Raw genomic sequence first — 24646 nt, forward strand, 5'->3', positions numbered from 1 at the left:
TCATACATTTTGCTATGTGCTGTGAAACCTAGCTCCACTGAAGTAAGTAGATCCACATCAAATTACATTCACTAAGGACACAGCCCTATGTTCAAAATATACCAATATTGATGTAAAGGGTGAAAATATATAACGCTACCTCAGTTATCCATACAGTGGAGCCACTGTTCAGGGAAGTGGTTATTCACAAATGATTTGATGTTGGCCTAAGTCTGAAACATGTGCACTGCCTAACACTGCAAGCTTGATCACATGTTTGGGTCATAAGGGAATCCTACCCCTCTCCACTAATCTGTAATATGGCCACCCTTGTAGTTTCAGGGTTGCAGAGGCTATCACTAGAGAAAAAGGGCAGGCTCCAGGTAGAATTCTCATTGGCCCAGCTAGAATTCATCTTGGAGATTCCTTGAGTCTGCACAGTGAAGCCTCCCTGGCCATCGGGGTCATGAGCCTGTCCCCATTCTGCCTTTCTTCAGGAGGAGAACATCTATGCAAACTGCTGGGAGAAAGGAGGACATATATTTCCTGGGACACATTCTGGCTGGGCCCTATATAGGGATCACAAGAAGCTGAGGTAGTTTCTCATGTATCGTCTCCTCATTCCTATACTCCTGTCCAAAAGCAAGTCAATATTTAGCCATTGGTTAAAGTTCTAGTTTCATTTTAACACTAACTGGGAAAAACATTGTTCCAGGTTTCTGACTTTCCTTTTTATTTGATCAACATATTATGATACTGTAAATGTAGTTTGGGTTGGGAAATTAAAAGAGAAAAAGATTTTGGCTGGCAGGGTAATGTGTCTCAAATCATGTATGTTATGGGCCACATTTCCAGCCTAACTATAAATAGGATTCAAACTTTGCATACGCAAAAAAGACATATGGAAATAGTGTGTGTAACAATACTTGTTCAATTTGCTCCCACAAAATTGGAGGACAATGTCTGGCAACATACGAGTGTCTGACTAGTGGACAATTTTGAACAGGCACCATGAACCAAAACTCATTTTCCACAGGCCATCAAATGGTAATGACTTTCAGTCATATCTGACCTGAGCCATATCAAACAGGTGATTTGCAGTAAAGGTGAAAGACTTTTCCCTGAATCACTTTTGCTAATGTGGAAGCTCTCTTATCATATTCTTCCACAGATATACACAAGGGCTGCGTCTAGACTGGCATGATTTTCCGCAAATGCTTTTAATGGAAAAGTTTTTCCATTAAAAGCATTTGCGCAAAACCGCGTCTAGATTGGCACGGACGCTTTTTGCGCAAAAGCATCCATGCCAATCTAGACGCGGTTTTGCGCAAGAAAGCCCCGATCGCCATTTTCTCAACAGTTTTTAGCTGTCTACACTGGCCCTCTTGCGCAAAAGTATTTGCGCAAGAGGGCTTTTTCCCGAGCGGGAGCAGCATAGTATTTGTGCAAGAACACTGACGATCTAATCTTCTTGCGCAAATTCTAGTGTTCTTGCACAAATTCAAGCAGCCAGTGTAGACAGCTGGCAAGTTTTTCCTCAAAAGCAGCTGCTTTTGTGGAAAAACTTGCCAGTGTAGATGCAGCCAAGGTTTTTTTTTTTTTTTCTCTGCATGAATCTATATGAATTTTGGCTATACAGGCAGTCCCCGGGATACATGGATCCGACTTACATCGGATCCCTACTTACAAACGGGGTGAGGCAACCCCGCACTAGCTGCTTACCCCCAGCAGACCAGGGAGACGCGAAGCTAGCGCCCCCCCTCCAGCAGACCAGGGAGACATGGAGTGGCTTTTCTCAGCAGACACCTCAGCTTGAGAATAAAGGACTGAGGGAAGTGAGGTGTGGGAGAATAAAACTGAGCTCTGGAGTAATGTTTGGCTAGAGTTTCCCCTACAATATGTACCAGTTCCGACTTACATACAAATTCAACTTAAGAACAAACCTACAGTCCCTATCTTGTACGTAACCCGGGTTCTGCCTGTACTGAGTTTACTGAATCAATTTTGACCCAGTTAGACCTATTGTTAGTTTGTGATGCTGAGTCAGTGGATTTCATGTTTACTTTATTGACACCATAGTCCTATGACTAAAGAGATTATTATATTAGGTTTTCTATCATTAGTGGACAAAGAAAACTTTAAAAAATGTACACACTTTAAAATTGCTGGAAGATGTGAATTAAAAACTGCAAACCAAGGCATATGAGGTGCAAATCTCTATGATGATTTATGAGGATCAGGCCCAAAGACTGTAGTTTTTGCCAATAAAAACTTACACTTTCATTGCAATGAATTGGAAATAACTTACATAAATAGCTTTGCCATAAATGAGGTCATTGCACACTAGGACTAATTATACTTTTATACCACCACACACCATTGTGTATTTTGTTTGCCATACATTTTAGTGAAAAGCTGATTTTAAAACTTCAGTTACTTCCAATTCAACCTGTAAAGCCAGGTTGCCATCATAGTGGCTCTGCAAGATATGTATTTTTGTAATTCTGCATATAAGTACATTGATTCTTACAGGTTATGTCTACACAGCAGTGTTATTTCAGAATAATAAAGCATGCGTCTACAGAGTTGGAGGACTTCTTATACAGAGTCCTGGAGCCCTCATTTCATGGGGAATAAGGAAACTGAAGGAAGACAGTTCTTCCTTCAACTTCCTACTGTGCAGACAGTGCCAAAAGCTGAATTAAGCTATTTCGACTTCAGCCACACAATTGACGTAGCTGAAATTGCATAACTTGATTCAACTTTTGCCCTGCTGCGTAGATATGCCCAGAGAGATTAAGGCCAAAATTTTAAATTTGGGTGCCTCTGGTTTACTGAAGACAGTAGCTCATCTAAATATTTCATCTAATTGTTATGTATGCTAACATTTCCCCCAGATGTAACAGCATCTTTAATTTATTAAACAGACATGACATCTTGAAATTTCCCCTGCCAAGGGTTAAATAATATTGAGTAAAACAAGAATTTTACTTAAAAGCAGGGTTATCTGTTGGGGAAGAAGATAATGTTAATAGCTATTACCTGGGGCTGAGGTCAGGGGGACCGATGGTGTTCAGTGTTGAAAGGTGCAATTTTAGGTTTTTCTCTCTTTTTCTGGAGTAGTAGTGGAGTTCAGTTTCATGTCTGGTTCTTGCAGGGTTTGAACTGCAGACTCTGATAGGTGAGTGAAAGGGCACAGTTCCTGAGGCCAACTGTTTCAAGTTTATCCCTAGATAGCTTTTATTGCTTCCACTTTTCTTCTGTTGGGATGAGGTTGTGCTCCTTGTGTGGATTGGAGAAAGGATGGCACACTCCTCCTCTTCTCCTTCCTCTTCCTCGTCCTCGTCTTCCACAATTGATGGGAGTCTCTTGTTTATGCTGCCATTTCCCTTGGGCTCTGTCTAAAATAGTGAATAATTCATATTAATATAAAACATCAAAGCCCAACACAGCAGGGACAGCTGATTTGCTCTGATGATCATACTTCAATAAAGCCAAATCCATTAGAGCTTTACTTTTTCATTAGAACAAATGTTATTTTGGGACCCACCTGTTCTTTCTTTCTTTTTCTCTTCAGTCCCTCAAGTGTATATATTTATATCAAGCCCTGTAGTAACATAGCCCTTGACCTCATTGCAAATGTATTTTGCTACTGTGAAATGTTGTCTGACTGTAGTTCATACAAGCCACCCACAGTAAATACACTTTCATAGGTTTCTCTGTCTTTTGCGGAGTTATTTCTTAGGTTAATGCTGTCAGACTGTTGGTGCATTAAGGAATGGATGTTCAGTAGGTAACTTATATAAACCTACAGTCCAACAGTACAAGGGCAGTTATAAGGAGCGACACAGTTCTTTTAGGACCTGAATTCATCCTGATTCCTCCTCTTAGTCATACTGAGTGGAACCTTACACTCTGATCTTACTTCCTTACAGCCAGATCCTTGAGCTCCTGCTGAGCCCTATTAATTCACAACAGTGCTGATTAACTTCTGAAGAATTAACACCTCAAAAAACAGAGATGAATCTATTAAAGAATACAAACTGTACAATGGACTGTAGGCACTTGTTATGGGGGCAGAGGGGCCCAATGGACTCAGAAGACCAGCCACTCTACTGCTGGATGACTATGGGCAAATCACATCTCTCTGTGCCTCAGTTTCCACATTTGTAAAGTAGGAATAATGGTATGCCTTTGTAATTCACTTTAATGCATGCTAATGAAAATTACCATGCAAGAGTTATTTGTTATTCATCTATTATTGCTTTCTTTTGTTACTGTTATTTTCTTAGCAACAAAATACATGTTGTAGAGGTCTGCCCAAATGGAGTTGGTTCCTGGTAAGGGTTCTATACTGTTCTTGCAAATTCCACACATTTCAAATAAACGGGATAGCCAAATTCAATTGAGCGGAAAAGATATGTTTTCTAAAAACAGTACTGGAACATTTTCAGCACAATTGAGAACAGGAAGTAGCAAAAATCTCATAAAGTAGTCTACTCCCAAGAGTTTTTCAGCCCTATTGTCCATAATCATATCAGTTTGGATAGTTGGAGAAAGATACACATTTTGGGCACACAATCTTTTGAGGTTTCCCATCACTCCTTGTCCTCATATTTTGCTGCATGAGTGTAATTTTGCTCTTTTATTTGCCCTATTAGTTTACTAAGTGACTATTATACAATTATTAACAGCACAGATACCAGATTGAAAAGGTCTAGCTCATTGTATGTCCAAAAAGTCAAGAATATAAAATGTAGTAGAAAAGGGCTGTCTGGCAAGAAGACAATAATGGCCTCAAGAACTATTCTACTATATAGAAGGCAGAGGAGGAAACTGTACAGAACTCAGATATGAGTCCATCTTATTCACTACTGAGAGAGAATTGTATGTAAATTGAACTTTTCATGTCTATCATTTGGACTGAGTAAACATTCAAGGCTGTGGTTTAAAATGAATATGCAGTAATGGAACATTCAAATCCAGCATCTGGATGCTAAAATACCGTTACGAGATACCCACATAATAGCAGTTTTCAGCACTGAAATGCAGGATCCTATTTAAGGATCTTATTCAAAACCCATTAAGGGGTGTGTTTCCATTGACTTAAAAGCCCTACACACTTCTGTTTCAAAGTTAAGCTCATCGTATTTCAAATCAGGCAATCATACCTGAGACAGTGTAGACTTGTTTGATAATCTTGATATTACCTGTGGAGGGGGAAAAAAAGCAGTAGTAGCAAATAAATGAACCTGCACAGGTTTAGCTTCTAAAGGCAATTTTATATGCTGGAACAGCAAGAAAATTTCATAATAAAACAAACATATATTCCACAAATTAAATTATAGATGCAGCTAAAGAACCATCTTTGCAACAGACTCTCTCAGGACCACATAGGCAACCAGAAATTATACCTTTCATGTACAAAAAATAGGGAGTTCCTGTAAAATTAACATTTTATGCCAATGTCAGACTTGACCCTGCACTGGATGTGCATGGATGGATCTCTATATAGGAAGGCCCAATAAGTTTGATACAGGAAAAGAGCTCATTCTAGGGTTAGTCCTTAAATGATATAGGAATCTAGAACAGTGGCAGGTAGGTTAGAAAGTCAAACTACCATCTGTGCCTTTGAAAATATCCCCTTTAGACTCCAAAGTAAGTACTGATAACCCAGCATCTCCATTTGAAATCAGAGGGATCTGTAAGCTATACTATTTGCGTGAATATTTACATAAAATCTCTAGATAGTTTCAAAGCTTAAGGGCCAGATTTACAAAGGTATTTAAGGTCTAAAAATGCAGACAGGAGCCTCCGGGGATAACAGAAATGCCTAAGTGAGGAAGGCACCTAAGTCCCATTTACTTTTCATCTTTGTAAATTTGGTCCTCAAGCCCAGATCCTGCAAATTATTTGACATCAATGGGATTTAAGTACCTAAATAATTTAGAGGATGTGACCCAATTCAGAAGCAACTTAGGCACTTAAGACCCCTTGTTTTCATGAGACTTAGGAGCCTAAGAGCCTGAGTAACATAAGCACTTTGCAATATTTTACTTTAGCAGATTCATTTTAATAACCCATTTTTTGTAAATCTTGGTTCTGTTTTGTGATTATATCAGACCGTTTGCAGGTTATAATGCTATTAGGCAAATAGTTTTGTAATTATTCATAAAAATGAAGGCATTATTATTGCCACATAAATGTGCTCATCCCCAATGCTTAATTTGGTCTGAGCAGTAAACCTATTCCACAGCTGCCTAACCATCAGCGTGTGGATTAATCAGACACATTGCTTACATAAACTTAGCAGTAATTCTCCATCCACTGACAAGTAGAACTACCAGAATAATTAAACTGTGTACATAAAGCAGAAATATGGCTGTGTTCCTCCTATGTCAGCCAGAAAAAATGTCAGGCAGCCCTAACTAGAACCATGATATGCTCAGATGTTAACCCTCTCTGCTCTGATCGTAATCAATGTCAGCTGAAGGAACTCAGCACCTGGGCCTTAGATAGTTTCTAGCAATAGAGGCATTCAGTATGATAAATACTGCAGTTTGTAAAGGGTCAGTTGAATGTGATACTAGAGTCCTGACTTGCATGCACACAGGTGCCCAAACACATGTTAATTAGATTACTATTAGTTATTAATTAAATATAGTTATGAATAGTTCCTGGGGCTTTGAGCCCTTTAGATGCTACTTTTGTATAAATGTTAAATATATATTAGTATATTAATAGCTACAAAACCAGTCACATGAATTATCAGGAATATGAAAATATTAATTTGCCAGCCAGAATCCTGCTTGGGTTTTATCAAGGGGGGGAGGAGACAGAGTGTGTGCATGTGTGCATGCATGCACGCGCACACACACATACACACACACGCGTTGTTAAATCTTTCTCCGCTTTTGAGTTTTCTTCCCTGAGTCTAAAGAAGCGTTGCATGTTCAGCCTGGAACATCAGGAAATACAGAATGCTGCATGAAATGGCTTTAGATGGTACATATGCTTTCCCATAGCCTTGCAGGAATTGCATGCATTTGGCTGGGCTGCAGGGGCTAAACAGCATTTCCCCTGCAAGGGCTACACCTGTCTGCCAGGGATTAATGCTGTGCCTATAATGAGTGCATTGAGCCTTTCTTCTCTACCACTCTCACTGCACCCTGCTGGTATTTTGCTTTTGTGGAGCTGCCTGAGGGAGGAGGCATCAGCAGTAGCAGCCAGCTGCTTTAGGGCATTGCTAGTGGGGAAAGGGAAAGTGGGGGGGGGGGGGGGGGGGGGGGGAGGGACCAGATGTATAAAGGGACTCACTGGGGAAAGGCGGCTCAAGGGAGGGAACTGTCCCACATCCTCTCCTCCTATCAGTTCCCCTTATTCTTGCCATACAGCCTGTTTCCTCTTTTGCTTCCGGCCCCACAGGTGGGCAGTTTTAGTTAGACTGGAATGGCACAATTGGATAAGTTATATGCCCAGAAATAAGCCGTTTCACTGAAACATGACAACGTAAAGACTATTGAAATTGCATCTCTAGTATTCTGAACCTTCATTCATAACTGACAAACACAAATATTGTGCCCACATCACAGAAAGGTGAGGCCTGAGCTCACTGGCTTTGATAGAAATGATATTCAATGGTTATACATGTTTGGGAACTTCTCACTTAGTAGATGGATCTGAAGGTGGGCACAAGAAGAAGAGGCCGTTTAAATCTCTTCTGCTTCCAATGAGACTCCTCTCCAAAAAAAAATAGTTTTCAGCAAGAAAAAGAACAGAAATATATAAGGGTATAAACAAAGCCTTTTAAGAGCAGGAAATTTAAAAACTGCAGTATCCGAATAACAAGGTTTCATCTTCCTGCATTTGACTGCATACACTTTAGTGCCAGAGGAATTAATTATTGGAGGACCTGAGGAACTGGCCTACTTTTGAGTCATCTAAAGATTTTTTGCTTTAGGATAAAATACAGACTTCCTTAAATGCACAGGTTTTTTGGCTTCCATGAAAAGAAAGAGGACATCAATTCTATATAGTGCTCACTGTGATTAAAAGATAAGTACAGGTTGAACCTCTGGCACTGTCTGATCTGGTAACATCCGTGGTCTGGCATGATTTTAGTTAGTTAAATGTTCACTTATCATGGGTGTGGCCATATTTCCCATGGTCCCATAAGGTTTGTTTACAGCCACCAGTCTTGGCCCTCAGTGTTCTGTGCTGTTATTTAGCTCTAATTTATCCCTGAATGTCTTCTAAGAGCCCAGTAAACAATGGAAGTGTTGGTAATGCTGCTAGACAATATTGACCTCCCATAGTTTGGCAAATTCTCTAGGTTGGCACTGGGCAGGTCCCCAGGGTTCCAGACTACAGAGGTTCAACCTGTATACAACACAGTAACTGATTTCCAACACAGTAACTGATTTCCAGTCACCGATGACAGACTGAGTGCCAACATCAGAACCAAACCAGTTAGATGTTCTTTTCCTAGGGTTCCTAAATATCTTAATGTATACATTTTGGAATTTGGTACACAGTATTCAACAGTTGTATTTTCGTATATCAATGTTCACTGAAATTAAAGTTAAGATTTTGTCATGGTTATTTTTAAGAAAAGTCATGGAGTGGTTGTGGATAATATTTAATAATTCAAAGAAGCCCAAGTCGCACTGCCTGGGCCCTGGACAGCCTAAGCCCCACAACCTAGGGCTCATCCCACTACCTAGGAACTGATAGCCCAAGCTTCCTGCCCGCCCCCCCGTCAAGGCTGAAGTCACAGAAATCACCAAAAGTCATGGAGTCTGTGACCTTTATGACAAACTTATATCCTTATAATGCCAAGAATGATACTTCCACATCAGTAAAAAAAAAAAAAGCTGATTATTCAATACAAATTCTAGATGTTTTAATTAACTGGAGGTGATTTTTTTTCTGGACTGAGGTTCTAAAATGGTAACAACCCCTTCTCCACCCATAGGGATGGTACTTGATCCTGCTGTGAGGGCAAGGGACTGGACTCTCAAGGTCCCTTCCAGTTCTATGAGATGGTATATCTCCATATATTATATTAGCCCACGTTGAAGATACAGTAAAACTCCATTAGTCTGGCATCCAATGCTCCGGGACTCCTGATGGTCCGGCACCATCAGAAACCCAGAAGTGCTGGGGCAGCCGGACAGGCTTCCCCCATTCAGCTGCTGCTGAAACTGACCAGCAGCTGAATCGGGGAAGCCGGGAGCAGAGCAGCTGGGGTACTGCCCGGTTGGTCCCATAGCGCTGCCCCTTGGGGCTGCAGGACCAACCCGGCAGCACTCGAGCTGCTCTGTCCCAGGCGTCCCCAAGAGCAACTGGAGTTCTGCTGGGTTGGTGCGGTAGCGCCGCCCCTCGGCGCTGCGGGACCAACCTGGCAGCACCCCAGCTGCTCTATTGCAGGCATCCACGATTCAGCTGCTGCTGAAACTGACCAGCAGCGGCTGAATCAGGGACGCCTGGGGCAGAGCCGGACTATTGTAAGGGGGGGCTATGAGGGGTCTGGGGTGGCATCCCCTCCAACCCCACTCCAGATCCCTCATAGCCCCCCTTCTGATAGTCCGGCATATTTGATAATCCGCCCCCCCCCCGGGTCCTAAAGGTGCTGGATTATCGGAAGTTTACTGTACTTGGTCAATCATCTATGGGGATTTTCAGGTATAAACCAGTGAAAATATGTAATTTGTTCAAGAGGGATTTAAAATCACATTTTGGAGAAAGAATTAATTTAGAAGCACAGCCACTGTCCAAATTTTAGGGATAATGAGCATTGAGTATGTAGATAAGCATTGGCTGGACTTGAAAGGGTTTGATGGATAATGTTGTCTTTCTCTGGTTTGGAGGTTCCATATTCTTCATAGCAGGGCTTGAGTTGCACATAGATTTACTGAGTTCTTTGTAAATCTGAGTTCCTAGAATATATTAATAATGTTTTGCATATTAGGGAACAAAAGGCTGAAGTGCTGTGTCAGAAAAGGATTTGGAAACACAAATGGGAATATTAATATGCTTAATACTAAGTAGTACATAAAACTGTTTAGAATGTTGGCAATATGTAAAAATATAGATCAAATGCCATATGTTCAGTTTGTAGAGGGTTTATTGTCTGGTAATGGAAAATATACGAGCACATAACAAGGGATTACCATATCGTTGAAAAGCTTAATGCCTCACACATGTTCATCCTCCTCAGTTTTTCTTAATCAGGAAGTTCCTCAATGAAATAGAATAAATCCCTTAAATCACAGCTCATTGACAGAAATACATGCCACAGGAGGTCTTAGGCTAGCTATAATTGTAACTGTAACTATATTCCATAATTTAAAAGAATATTTTCATTGGCATTTGGAAGTGTCTCCTATCCCAATATTTTCTGTATTTTAATTTTTTTAGTTCACCAGCTCGCTCGCTCTCACACTCTTGCAGCCTTCTCTCTCAACTCTTTTACACTGCCTCTGGCTGAATGGAGAATAAATGAATTTCCCAGAAACTGATGTTCTCAGCACTCTCTAGGTTTGTACAGTATGCTGTGTAAACAGCAAGAGCTAAGCGAATAATCTATAATGAGCGCCTTATGCTAGGAGTTTAGATGCTGATTGTGAATTGTCCACAAGCAACATAAAACTTCCTCTCATTAATTCATTATTCAAAATTATTGCTGGAATGACACTGACAAATAATCCTGAATCTATTGATCTTGTGTGAGTATTTAAAATGTGAGTCATGTTGGTTAGTTTTTATTTGCCATGTAGGTCACAGAGTTTCTTTTCTCTTTCTAAAAGGGAAGGCTTTATCGAAAGATGCTGTAAACCTCAAAAAATGAGCTTTACAGGATCTTGTGAAAAAGGCTTCTATTTTTGAAAGAACCATGTCTAGACTGCAGTTTTACTTTCAAAAATAGCACTTTTTCAAAAGAGCACCATGACGTGATTATGCAAATGAAGTGCAGGAAATTCAAATCCCGGCTTCATTTGCAATTTCAAAGTGCCTAATTTACATCCCTCTGTTGAAAGAGGGAGGTAGTCTAAACACACCCAAACTGTGCAGATTTCACAAGGGAAACAAGCATTTCTCAAATTGAGGGTGCTGACCCAAAAGAAGTTTGTTGGGGAGTTGCAAGATTATTTTAGGGGGATGTGGTATTGCTACCCTTACTTCTGTGTTGCCTTCAGAGCTAGGTGGCTGGAGAGTGGGGGTACTATTCCCCCTCTCCACACACACACAACTTTTTTGGCGGGGGAGTCAAGAGCCCCACAATGATAACACAGTGACATTTCATATTTAAATAGCTAAAATAATGAAATGTTTGATATTTAAAATGATGAATTGACCATGAAATATACCAAACTCAAGTGTGAATTTGGCAGGGCCCTACTTGCAAGAAATGCTTAGTGCCTACATGAGCACCCTTGGAAGTTTAAAGATGAGAATACCATTCCTTCTCCACTTTATCTATGCCACACACAAAAATGGCTCTAAAAGCCTTATGTCCACCTGGGGCAGGATCCCCCCAGTGTAGGAACTATAGAAGTCAGCTGCAAGGTGGTTGTTTGAGGATCCCATCACTAGTGTTGCCAGTTTTGGCTGGCTCTATTCCTGAAGGTTTCATCCCATGACAATCTTTAAGTCCAGGAGCGCTGGCAACCCTACACAGAAACCCTGCAATAAGGGGCAGATAAAGGCTAACTTTTTGTGTCTGTGCATTTCAGGGCAGAGCTGCTACACAGAAGGTTGCAGAGATTCTAGGAAGTGTTGCACCCCACAGGACAGCCCAGTGAGTCTGCCATAGACAGCCCTGAGAGACTAAGTTAAGCTGGTTACTCCCGCCCCCAAACTGGCCCACGATCAGGAGGGTACAAAGGTGGCTTAAAGCTGCTATGGCTGGTGTGGGGCTTCTATGTAATAATGTAGGAAAGCTGATATGTAACTTAAAAATACTATGGGCAATGTGGTCAGTGGGGAAAAGCTATGGCCTAACTCCATGGGTTTATTAGACTTCCCTGTATGCATTTATGATCTAGCTTAATGAGCAGCTTTTGCAAGACACAAAAAATCACACACACAAAAAATCACACTGGATCTTGATAAATGATGTCCCAACAACCATTTTGGGGACAATTATAGTAAAATGGCCTATTTGTAATCTCCAGCATGAGGTAACACAGCTGTTTTGTCATTGCTGGGAACCAAGGGATCAAAGGGGCACAAAACAAAAGGGCTCGCTGCACAGAGAGGTGTGAGGAGAGTTGTCAGTGAGCTGTGAGACAGACACAGAGATAGGTCCTGTAGAAATGAGGGAGGATGTTTGGGTGCTCCCTGCCTTCCAGAGGTTGAGTAGCCTTAGGAAGAGGAAGCATCTGCAGAGTCCAGTTTTCTTGTTTAAAGATGTTTTCTCTGAAACATTTTGCTCTAAATAAATAACACTTTTCTTTGAGAAGACTATTGGGTCACTGCTCCTGGAGGGCACAGAACAGCAGGTACTGGACCGACACCAGGCTCCTGAGGGAATCATGGTTATCAAGTCGGGATGGCAGCCCAAGGCCTGGTCTGAGAATGGGAGAATCATGTGATTGCAAGCAAGACTGGCAACTGCCAAAGACCTGAGCGGGGATACACTTGACAGGATTGTAGCACAGGCCTGGCCTGAAACAAGTAATTAATGCATAGAGGGAAGCCTCATTTTCTGGATGATCAAATAAGGCACATAAATGAATCACCAGGTTGAACACAGAATGTTTGTGCTAAATAAGGTAAGTAAATATGTCAGTGGGCTAAGATGACAATGTCTGTGTCAGCTAATGTAAGAGGGAGAACACATAGGGAACTATTTATTATGAACAAAATAACAATAAGTTAGCAATGTGTGTGTGGACAGTCCATGTCGCAGAGGAATTGGCTCCTGCAAAGTAATGAAGCTAATTGAAAAATGTGTGATGCAATATATAGTAAATACACGGAGATGTATAAAAGGAAGAAGATTTCAATGTAACTCTGGTGTTATGGTGTACCCTGCAGCCATCCCTACTGTCTTTGTGTCCGATCTGCTCAGTGTAGCACTACTGTACACCAAATAAAGATGCCTGAGTGACAAAGGTTGGAGTAGAACTGAGTTTTTGGAAAGCCAAGCAGAAAGAACAAAGGGAACAAAGACCCACAAAGACCAGAAGGGGTCAGATATACCATTAGCTAACCCTCACCATAGCCCCTTTTCTCTGGGAGTACACATTTTGTGTTATGCCTCTCAGAGGTACAGTGCATAATCTCATTCTAAGGGCACGTCTACACAGCAGGGCTAAATCCAAAATAAGCTACGTAACTTGAGCTACATCAATTGCATAGATTAAGTCAAAGTAGTTTATTTCGGCTTTTGGCGCTATCTACAGAGCAGTAAGTCTGAGAAAGAGCACTCTTCCTCTGACTTCCCTTAATCCTTGTAAAATAAGGGTTACAGGAATTAAAGTAAGTAGTCCTCCAGCTGGACATTATTTTGACATTATGTCAAAATAACTGCTTGTGTGTAGACATGGACTATGTGTTTTCGGAATAACGTTGGTTATTCTGAAATAACACTGCTGTGTAGACATACTCTAAATGGGCCAAACACAGGATTAACTGAGTGGAATTTAATGGCCTGGGATATAGAGGTCAGACTAGATGATCTAATGCTCCCTTCTGGTCTAAAACTTTACGAACTCACCTATACCATTTTTTAATTCTTAAGTACTTGGTTCTTTCATGGACTTCTATATAGCATGGAATCTGAATCAATAAAGAATTTTCCAAGTTGTACAAAAATGAAATGCTTATATAAGCAACTGCGTTAAGCCAAGAGTATACATGCAGGGCTGAACTTTATACTGAACTCTAAAAGAGTAACCATACAACATAGATAGGACCCATAGAATGCTGGGTACTACAGCTGCACTTCATTGAAGAAGACTGGCAACAGGCTAGTGAAAGTTCGAGAAATGCTACTTTTATTTTCCCCTATTTGAGACAAGAATGGGTATGATAATCTGTATTAATGGCAGCTCTGAATACTGGCAGAGTTCAGCCCTTAGTCTTCAAAGGGCTACTGAAAAACAAATCACGATCACATTTGCATATACTAGAAAATATTAAATTTGCAAATTAACCTTTTTATTGATTAGACACAAAAATGACTGTGGTCTGAAAATTCTGTAGGTTTTAGAAACCCCCTCACTCCTATAAAGGTGTGGGAATACAAAGCTTGTTAATAATCTATATGGGACTTCTCCCGGCCCTGAATTTTATCATCTTCTGGGTCCCCTACCATAACTGTTGATCCCTGTAGGATTATAGGGTTTCATTGCCCCTAGATTATATCTGATCATACACACACTACAGTTCATACCTGCTTTGGGACTTCCTCAGACTCAATGCAATGCCACTCACCTTATTTTTCTTTACTATCAATTTGGAAGAGTGCTTGTGAATTTTGCCTGAAACAAATGGGAAATGAGGAAGAAATTTGGGAACAGACACTAAACTTATCTTGCCTGTTGCTAGATCGTAACAGAGACATTGATGTGAATAGCTCTGTAAAAATTGAAAGCAAAGGCAAGAGAAATGTATTCAATCAGGAGCCATTACAATATTATTAGTGTTGGCATTGCCCCAGACCAGTGATTTCATGACATAAAGCTTCTTTGGAAGACTGATCCAGCAGAGACAGATCCAGCAATAGGTCTTGAGCATATTTAATGTATTACACTAGCTGTGCAAGAAGCAGTTTGGTTAATAACCAAATTCCCCATGTGGGCCTGGACCATTAAACATGATTACCAAAGCAAGCATAACAAAAACAATATATTCAGAACAGGGCAGCAGAACAGAAAATGGTGAGTTGAAGATAAGAATCGATAATTCCTAGCAAGTGTACTATATGATAAAATGCAGCCATTCTATGCCAGCATTCTATAGCTATTCTGTGAATGATAGCTTTTAGGAGGGATATCATATTGCCAAATTTCAACCTGAGTGATTAGAGTTCACATACCTAAATTCATTCTGTAGTTTAAATGGGCAAAGTTCACTCCCCTTTATCTCTTTCCCACGCCAGCACTCAATATGGAATTTGGTAAAAGATTTCAGTAAGCACCTTTAGATTTTGCAACAAAATATATGTAACTACCATCATTTTGGAAATTTTTAGTACAGGGTAGAAAAACACCTGTCAGGGACAGTCCAGGTATATTTAATCCTTCCTTAACATGGGGGCTAAACTCCATGACTTTTCTTAGATCCCTTCTAGCCTTGCATTCTTATGAGTCTATCAGCAGAGAAGCAAGATGGCAGTTTACACCCTTTTTTGGGCAGGTAATGTTCAAACTAATGCTCAGCTAAATAGTAAATAAACTAGAACATTTTTTACGTTACACTTCGCATTTGCTTCTTTTTGTTTTTTAGATCATGTAAGAAGTCTCATAAAAAGTGGAAACTAGGTCAACTTATAAAGGATGAATATAATCAAACAATACAAGTAAGTAGGGGCAAGATTAGAATGGTGAAGGCACAAAATGCGCTCAATCTAGCTAGAGACAAAGGGTAACAAGAAGACATTATACAAATGCATTAGAAGAAAGAGGAAGACCAAGGACAGAGTAGGCCCATTTCTCAGTGAAGAGGGAGAAACAATAACAGAAAATGTGGAAATGGCACAAGTGCTTAATGACCTCTGTTCGGTTTTTACCAAGAAGTTTGATGGTGATGGGATGCCTAACATAGTGAATGCTAGTGGAAATGGGGTAGGTTTAGAAGTTAAAATAATAATAAAAAAAGTTAAAATTACAGTAAAACTCCAATAGTCTGGCATCCAATTGTATGGCACTCCCAATAGTCTGGCATCAAAATGGCAAGAACCTAGTGAGTGAGCTTCAGCAAAAAATGAGTCACAAGGCAGCAGCGGCAGCAGCTGAACAGAGTGAAACCAGATGGGACTTAGTCAGTCTGCCACTGGCATTGTGACACACTGGACAGTGCTTGTGCTACAATAAAAAGGGTTTAAAACACTTTATAGCCATCTTATAGTACCTCCTGATAGTCTGGCATATCCAATAATCCGGCACCACCGAGGTCCCAAAGCTTCCAAATTTTTGGAAGTCTACTGTACTTAGAAAAGTTAGATGTCTTCAAGTCACCAGTGCCTGATGAAATGCATCCTAGAATACTCAGGTGAGTTGATAGAGGAGGTATCTGAGTTTTTAGATCTTTGAAAAATCTTTCATGATGTTTGAAAAATCATGCAAGTTGGGAGAGATTAAAAAAAGACTGGAAAAGGGCAACTATAGTGCTCATGTATAGAAAGGGAAACAACAATCACCTTGGAAACTACAAATCAGTCAGTTTAACTTCTGTGACAGAAGAAAATGAAGCAAGTAATTAAGGAATTCATCTGCAAACATCTTAGAGATTATAAGGTGATAGCTAACAGCCATCATGGATTTGTCAAACCACTCAGATAGCTTTCTTTGATAGGATAACAAGTCTTGTGTGTAAGGGAGAAGCAGTTGACATGGTATACCTGGACTTTAGTAAAGCATTTGATACAGTCTCTCATTACCTTCATATCAATGAACTAGGGAAATACAAATAGATGGGGCTACTATAATGTGGGTGCATAACTGGCTGGATAACCTTTCTTAGGGAGTAGTTATTAATGGTTCACAGTCATGCTGGAAGGGGTTCCTCAGGGGTCTGTCTTGGGACCAGTTCTGTTCAATATCTTCATCAACGATTTAGATGATGGAATAGGAAAGTCTGATTATTAAGTTTGCAGTTGATACCAAAGTGAGAGGGTTTCAAGTGCTTTGGAGGATAGGGTCATAATTCAAAATGATCGGGACAAACTAGAGAAACGGTCTGAGGTAAATAGGATGAATTTTAATAAGGACAAATGCAAAGTACTCCACTTAAGAAGGAACAATCAGTTGCACAAATACAGAATGGGAAATGACTGTCTAGGAAGGAGCACTGCAGAAAGGGATCTAGGGGTCATAGTGGACCACAGGCTAAATATGAGTCAAGAGTGTGACAATGCTGCAAAAAAAATCAAACATGATTCTGGGATGCATTAACAGGAGTGTTGCGAGCAAGACGTGAGAAGTCATTCTTCCGCTCTACTCTACACTGATTAGGCCTCAGTCGGAGTATTGTGTCCAATTCTGGTCACCACATTTCAAGAAAGATGTGGAAAAATTGGAGAAGGTCCAGAGAAGAGCAACAAAAATGATTTAAAGGTCTAGAGAACATGAGCTATGAAGGAAGGCTGAAAGAACTGGGTTTGTTTAGTTTAGAAAAGAGAAGACTGAGAGGGGACATGCTAGCAATTTCCAAGTATCTAAAAGGGTGTTACAAGGAGGAGAGAGAAAAATTGTTCTTCTTGGCCTCTGATGATAGGACAAGAAGCAATGGGCTTAAATTCCAGCAAGGATGGTTTAGTTTGGACACTAGGAAAAACTTCCTAATGGTCAGGGTGGTTAAACACTGGAATAAATTGCCTAGGGAGAGTGTGGAGTCTCCATCATGGAGATATTTAAGAGCAGGTTAGATCAGGGGTGGGCAAAAGGGCCTCCATGGGCCAAGCTGGTGGATCCGGCCTGCGGAGGCCCTGCTGCTTCTCCACCCCCAGGCCTTAATTAGTGAGTGAAGCCTCCTCCCACCCTGCCAGGAGTACATGGCACTATAAAATGATGCGCGCTGCTCGCAGGGCTGGGGGGAGAGTGGAGGAGGCTTTGCGCACTCCCTGCCCTCAGGCTAATCAGGGCCTGGGAGCGGGGTAGCTGTGTAACGCTTCCTTTGCCCTTCCCCAGCCCTGCAAGGAGCCCATGGCATTTCAAAGCACCACATACTTCTCACAGGGCAGGAGGAGGCTTCCCTTGCTCCCCCACCCCCAGGCCCTGATTACAGGTGACTAAAAAGAAAATAAGAAAGTATTTTTGTACACAGCTGACCCTTGATTCCCTCTTTTGCTCCCTCACAGCAAAGAAATTTTAATGACATGCTGATTACCCCGCTAACCATTACCAACTAAAAAGCACATCTGTACAGGTGATGTTTCTGCTCTATTTATAGGGCAAGTTGCATGATAGCTGTTTTACATATAACTTTTTGGAGAGTATTCAGTAAAGAAAGAAGGATGTAGTGTCCAAAGCACTCATTTTCCTTTCTGTTAGGTTTTTTCCCCTCCTCTTCTCCCATCACTCTGATTTCCACTTCATCCTATGTCTGAGCCACGGGGGTATAAGCTCCTTTGTTATTTGTTGTGGTACTCAATATAAAATGTGCACATTTGAGGTGATAATTTATAAGGATTCTTGTGGAACTCTGGTGGCATTCTGGGATGAGGAGACTGTTCTCCCCAAAATGGAAAAAATTATCGACTCAATACCTAATGAAGTTGAAAACTGAAATATAAGAAATAATGTGTATCTATCGAGTGCATGAATTGTGTTGATCATATGCAGTTTATTCGTGTATTCTTCCATATTACTTCATTCCTATGTTTCAGTGTCTCAGATCTGATGAAGTGGGTTTTCCCACATAAGCTCATGATTCTATATATTTTAGTTAGTCTCTAAGGTGCTAAAGGACTACTTTTTGTTTCTGTGTTTCAATATACATCTTGATATGTATGATTACTAACAGGTATAAACATAGGTGTTTAAGATGACAGTGAAAGTTTCAGATGTATTTTAAGATTTCACTACTGCTGTTCCTGTACAATTTTTAAATAAATGCACATAATTCCATTTTGCACCACACTGAATAAGAAGATTGTTCAGTGTAATAATTCTTCCAAAGGTAGGTCCAAATTCTGTTCTCCATTACACCAGTGTAAATATAGAGTAGCTCAAAAGAGGTCAGTCTGAACTTATATCAGTGTAACTGAGAGCAGAATATGGCATTTATATTTGTCTGCTTTTTGGTTGCAGAAACACAATGTTAATGATTACAAATCAATATGTGCACAATGTTCCGTGCACAATGATACATACTGGAAAAAGATTACACAGCATCTCTAATATGCCTACAACAGAAATATGCTTAGATTCCTAGGCAAATACACAACTGAAAGCCAAGAGTTTTTCCTGGGCAAAACAGTGTTTTATACCCTTCTCGTACACATTTTAAAAACATAGCTAAGCTTCTTTTCTAGACTCTGAATATTTCTACATGTAACCCTCTGGTTAAGCTTTATAATCTGCTGCAGAATGCAATAATCCTGGGAAGTGAGGTGAATGAGAATGGAGAGAGTTCAAAATGATTCAAAAGCTAAAATTAGTAGCTAAGCTTGATCACTTATTCAATCTCAACACTGTAACTACAATAATAATAATAAACAGTTTGCCTTTGTATGGGGCTGCTGATGCAAAAGAGGCCCAATTGTGGAAACCCAGTCCACGAGCTACTCACTGGAGTAAGGGTAGCTCAAAGTGGCTCTATTTTATATATGGATAGTCTCAGATTAAAAATATAACAATTAAGATGGAATTGAAGTTGAGAATACATACAAGTCATTTAGTATAAAAGACACAACAGGTATTTCACAATAATCCCCCAAACAAGCATAACAACACAGAAAGTTCAGAATTAAATTGAAAAGAAATCCAAACTTTTTAAGGTCTGGAAATGCAAATTAAGGTACCTGAACAACCTTATCTCTGACTATGTGTAGACTATGTGGAAGATTCAAAAGAGGATATGCAAATTCCCTGGGAATTTGCATATCCTTCTGATCTCAGTTTTCCTCAAAAAATGAGGTTTGCAACGTTTCGAAAAAGGGAGGTTGCCGAAAAAAGCCACGTCCTGACTACTTTCACTTTTGAAGCTTTGCTTTCGAAAGTGAGATTGGAAGAAGATATGCAAATTCCCGCAGAATTTGCATATCCTCTTTAGAATCTTCTGCGTAGTCTACACGAGCCCACTGATCTGTAGTAACACCAGACAATAACTGCACAATTATGGTGAGTGAATGTTAGTATTTGTGGTGCCACAAATTACATTTTATTAAAGTGATTTTTAAAGACATCAAACTTATTCTGTTTGGGTCCCTTCTGCAGAACCTTTTGTGACAGGGTGTCTCATTAAAATAACATATAAAGGCAGTAAAATACAAGGAACTTGAGAAACAAGTAAAAAGAATTAGAAAAGAGCCTAAAGAATGGTGATTGGGATCTGATGGGGCTTAGTTAAACATGGTGGCTGTGTCTACACTGGGCCACTTATTCCGGAAAATCAGCCGCTTTTCCGGAATAAGCTGCGAGCTGTCTACACTCGCCCTTGAATTTCCGGAAAAGCAATGATGCTCTACTGTACAAAATCAGCCACTATTCCGGAAAAACTATTCTGCTCCCGCTCGGGCCTAAGTCCTTATTCCGGAACACTGTTCCGGAAAAGGGCCAGTGTAGACAGCCCAGTAGTCTTTTCCGGAAAAAAGCCCCGATCGCGAAAATGGCGATCGGGGCTCTTTTCCGGAAAAGTACGTCTACATTGGCCACAGACGCTTTTCCGGAAAAAGGGCTTTTCTGGAAAAGCAGACTGCCAATGTAGACGCTCCTTTTCCAGAAAAACTGAAAACGGAATAGTATTCCCTTTTAAGCAGTTCCGGAAATTCATGCCAGTGTAGACATAGCCGGTGAGATGAATGTTGGTACTGATGGCTATAATAATCTACACCAAGAAAAGAAGAAAAAGCACCCCATTTGGATCACTTCTGAACTTCATGCTTCTTTACAATGTCACGTGGTATCTACAACACACCCTCGTGATGGACATTAGAAACACTATCAGGGGATGGACACCCGACAGTTGGTCAGTGCAGTGTTTGCAAAGCTGCACGGCACCCTGCTCAGGAGAGATTTTAACTAACATGTATTTATAATCTATCCGGCCAATACTCCAGGTAGAAGAGAAGTCAGACTTGTTCAGTTAAAGGAATGGGGAGTATGAAGAGCAGCTGCCATGGCTCTGTTCAAATCAGAGGGAGTCACACTCTGTCCCCTCTTTGGGGTTTGGGAATGCACTTCTCCTCTGCATCTCCCTTCTGTGCTATACCTGGTGAGGTAAGGTCTCACCAGGCAGAGGAAGCTGTGGGGGCGGGGGGGGGGGGAAGGAGGAGAGGAGGGGCAGGAAGGGTTGATTGCATAGACGTGAGGAAAGAAGTGTTGAGTTTATGGGCAGCAGTAGCAGTGGAATCATCCAAAAGTGTTTCCAAAAGCCCATGGCTGGGACTTGGTCACAATTTGCTTTGTTGATGCATGGTTGCTTGAGTAGATAGGAGATGTCTATGAAATGTCCTGGAAGGAAATGTAGGAGAGAAACTATTCTCATAGTGTTTCTTTCTGGCTTAAAGTTGAAAGTGCCATAGAAAGCACATGAGAGCGATTCTTTTTTAAATATAATTTGCCCACATGGTTATGCAGTTCTACAGAAGCATGGCCCCTGTTGCTTTCCATTAAATAGAAACACAGGGAGGCTATGTGGGTGGTTGCATAGGTAGTGTTTCATTCAGCAGCAGGGTTCTTTAATCAGAAAACAGGAGCAGGCAACCCCAGAAGTGTGTAAGAAAAAGTAAACTGGAAAAAGGCTTGTAAAAAAACCCAACAAAAAAAACCCCCACCACAATGTCAAGGACCACTGCTCCATCCTAGCTGCTAAATAGGCCATGCACAAAGGCAGCTAAGAAATTTGCTCCCAGAAAACCTGCCAAACCCATCTTTGCTATGGGCTTGATCCTGTCAGATGCTGAGCTTGCTGTCTGATCCAGCAAAGTACTTAAGTAGAGGCTTAACTTGAAGTTCAACAGTACTATTCATTGTACTTCAGTGCTTTGCTGGATTGAGCCAATGTGCTCAGGAATAGCTGGAGGAATCTCATATTGCTGAGAGATGCTATTCAAGTACAGTAGTTATGCTGGTTATGGGTTTATTGATTCAGTGATGAACCAAAGCAAAAATCATAAATTAAAAAACACTGAAGGTTTTATATTCTTAAAGGTGGTTTTGGTGCATGATCATCATTGCAGGATAGCAGCCAGGAAGTTTGGATGTGGACAGACTCACTTCTAAGAGGTGTAAAGGAAAGACTGGGAATACCGTATCTGACATGGAGAAGGCACACACCATCAGTTGCTTGGGATCTCTCATCAGATATTGCATCAGCTCTTAAAGAACAGTTACAGATAGATAAAGGTTTTTTCTTGAAGTAAATGTAGCCATGGATTCTATTGAGGGATTTAAAGAGTGCTTGTTTGTGGCAGGGCTCAGAGCCTATTTAAACAAGAGACTGCAGGATTGTCCTCCCAAAGTCCACATCTGATCTGGAAGTGGCTGAGGTGGCATAGTGGTTTGTAAAGCATTGAGGACCAATTGCAGCCCTACCATGCAAAACCTGACAGTAAGGTGAGTCAAGAGGTTGGGATGAAAAGCAAAGGATAGGGGAGACCTGACCTATAATGTGAAGTGGTCATATGTGAAGATGCCATGGAGCTAACTTTATCTTAGTGACACTGGAGCAATGAGCATGAGCTTGACACAATCCAGTTTCAGTTTGAGAATGATGTCACAGACTGGCATAAGATATCATCATGAACATCTGGTCTGACCTCTGGGACATAGTAGGCCACAAAACCTCACCCATCCCCTCCTGCAGTAACTCAGAGCCCTACCCTCTAGTGTCCCATCCCTGGAATTACTTGCTGTTATCAGTCACAGATTTGCTCCATGGCATTGCAGGCAGGATAATCATCCCATCCCCTCCTTATACATCAGGCTTGGTCTTAAAATCAGTTGATTTTTTTTTGCCTTCTCTGCTCCTCTTGGAAGGCTATTTCAGAGCGTCACTCATCTGTTTATTAGAAACCTTTATCTAATTTCATGCCTAAAGTTGTTGATGGACAGTTGAGATCCATCTTGTGTCAGCATTGGTGCTTAACTTAAATAACTCCTCTGGCTCCATATTATTTATCCCTCGAATTTATTCACAGAGAACCATCACACCCTATTGTCAGTCTTAATTGAATTAAGCTAACCAGGCAAACTTCTTTGAGTTTGCTCTCTAAGGTAGATTTTCCATTCCTCCGATCACCCTAATAGCTCTTCAGTGCACCTATTCCAGTTTGAATGAATCTTTCTTAAACATTGGAGAACAGAATTGCACACAGCAATCTAGATGTCTCACCGGTACCTTGTACTAACACTTCCCCACTGGCAGTACCTTGTCAGATGCAGTCTAGAATTTAAATTAACTTTTTTCACAGTTGCAACACATTGGTGACACAGCCATCCTGTGATCAACTGATTCACCCAGGTCTTTCTCCTCCCTTATCACATCCAATTGATAAGTTCCCAGCTTTTAGCAAAAAAACCCCCAAAAAACCAAAAACCCACCCCGTGTTGTGTTTCTCCAAGTGCATGACCTTACACATGGTACTATTAAATTTCATTATTATTACTCCAGTTTTCAAGGTAGTCCAGATTATCTTGTGTGATATTGCTCTTCCTCTATATTGGCAATACTCCTGATTTTGTGTCATCTGCAAATTTTATTAGCATGCTCTCACTTTTTGTGCCAAGGCACTAATAAAAATGTTCTTTAAGATCTGTCCCAACACTGATCCCTGAGGAACTCCATTAATCACACTCCAACCTGACAGTTCACCTTTCAGAATGATGTGCTATAGTCTTCCCTTTAATCAGTTTCTTATGAAGCTTTCATTTCTCATATTAAGCCCCATCTTCTCCAATTTAACTAATGATAATTTCCATTGCAGAACTGTATCAAATATCCTCCTGAAATCCATCTAGATTATATCTATTGCATTATTTTTTACATAAAAAATAAGTTATCCTCTCAGAGAAGGACATTGGGTTGGTCTGGAATGATCTACCCTTTGAAAAATATGCATAAAAGAGTGCCGATTTCCAGCTCAGGCATACTCAGGCTGTGGTTAAGGGTTGAGACTGCAGCTCCATTTATAGGCAGCTAAGTAGCTGAAATTGCTCATTTGACTGAAACACTCTTGAACTTAGAGAGAGCATCAGGATCTCACTGAACTGGATTCTCTGAGCTGGAAACAGTGTTTGCTTCCCACTGTCTCAGATGAGACCTAGATGACCACGTAGGTTTAGTGTGAAGTAGACATGAGAGACAACAGGATTTGTCCTTCAGTTACCAGTCATTCCAATACGAGACGCTATTGTATCTTGGGAAGAAAGGAACTCGTGTTACCACACGCAGGCATTTGTTAGAAACTTGGGAGTGGAAGACAGGCCCAAAGGCACCATGATGTATTGGTAGTACAAACCACCTACAGCAAACCTGAAGAACCTCTTGTGGCTCAGGAAGATTGCTACAGGGGCATAAGCACCCTGCAGGTTCCGTACAGATAACAATTATTGCTATTCTAGGAAGGGTGGATGGATGCTATGGCAGTCATATGGAGTATTTGTTGAGATCATGGAGGTTTAGGATAGATCTCATCCCTCCCTTGGGCATGCGAACCAGGAAATACTATGAGTAGGAACCCTGCCCCTAATGCTGCGGGGAGACGTTATCTACAACCTCCAGCACCACCACAGACTGAATCTACTCATAGATCAGTGTATTCTTGGAGGGTGGG

General features: G+C 40.8%; 1 protein-coding gene across 1 annotated transcript in view; it reads right to left on the reverse strand.

The window, feature by feature from the left end:
• KCNH8 (potassium voltage-gated channel subfamily H member 8) overlaps window positions 1-24646 on the reverse strand; it is a 311959-nt gene that overhangs the window by 34992 nt on the left and 252321 nt on the right. The window contains exons 12-13 of the mRNA XM_006120171.4: window positions 5151-5189; window positions 3022-3380 (exon numbers count right to left, since the gene is read on the reverse strand). Of these exons, the coding sequence (XP_006120233.2) occupies window positions 3022-3380; window positions 5151-5189 (398 nt within the window). The remainder of the gene's footprint in view (window positions 1-3021; window positions 3381-5150; window positions 5190-24646) is intronic.

This window comes from Pelodiscus sinensis, chromosome 2 (genome assembly GCF_049634645.1).
Source record: "Pelodiscus sinensis isolate JC-2024 chromosome 2, ASM4963464v1, whole genome shotgun sequence".
NCBI lineage: Eukaryota > Metazoa > Chordata > Testudines > Trionychidae > Pelodiscus > Pelodiscus sinensis.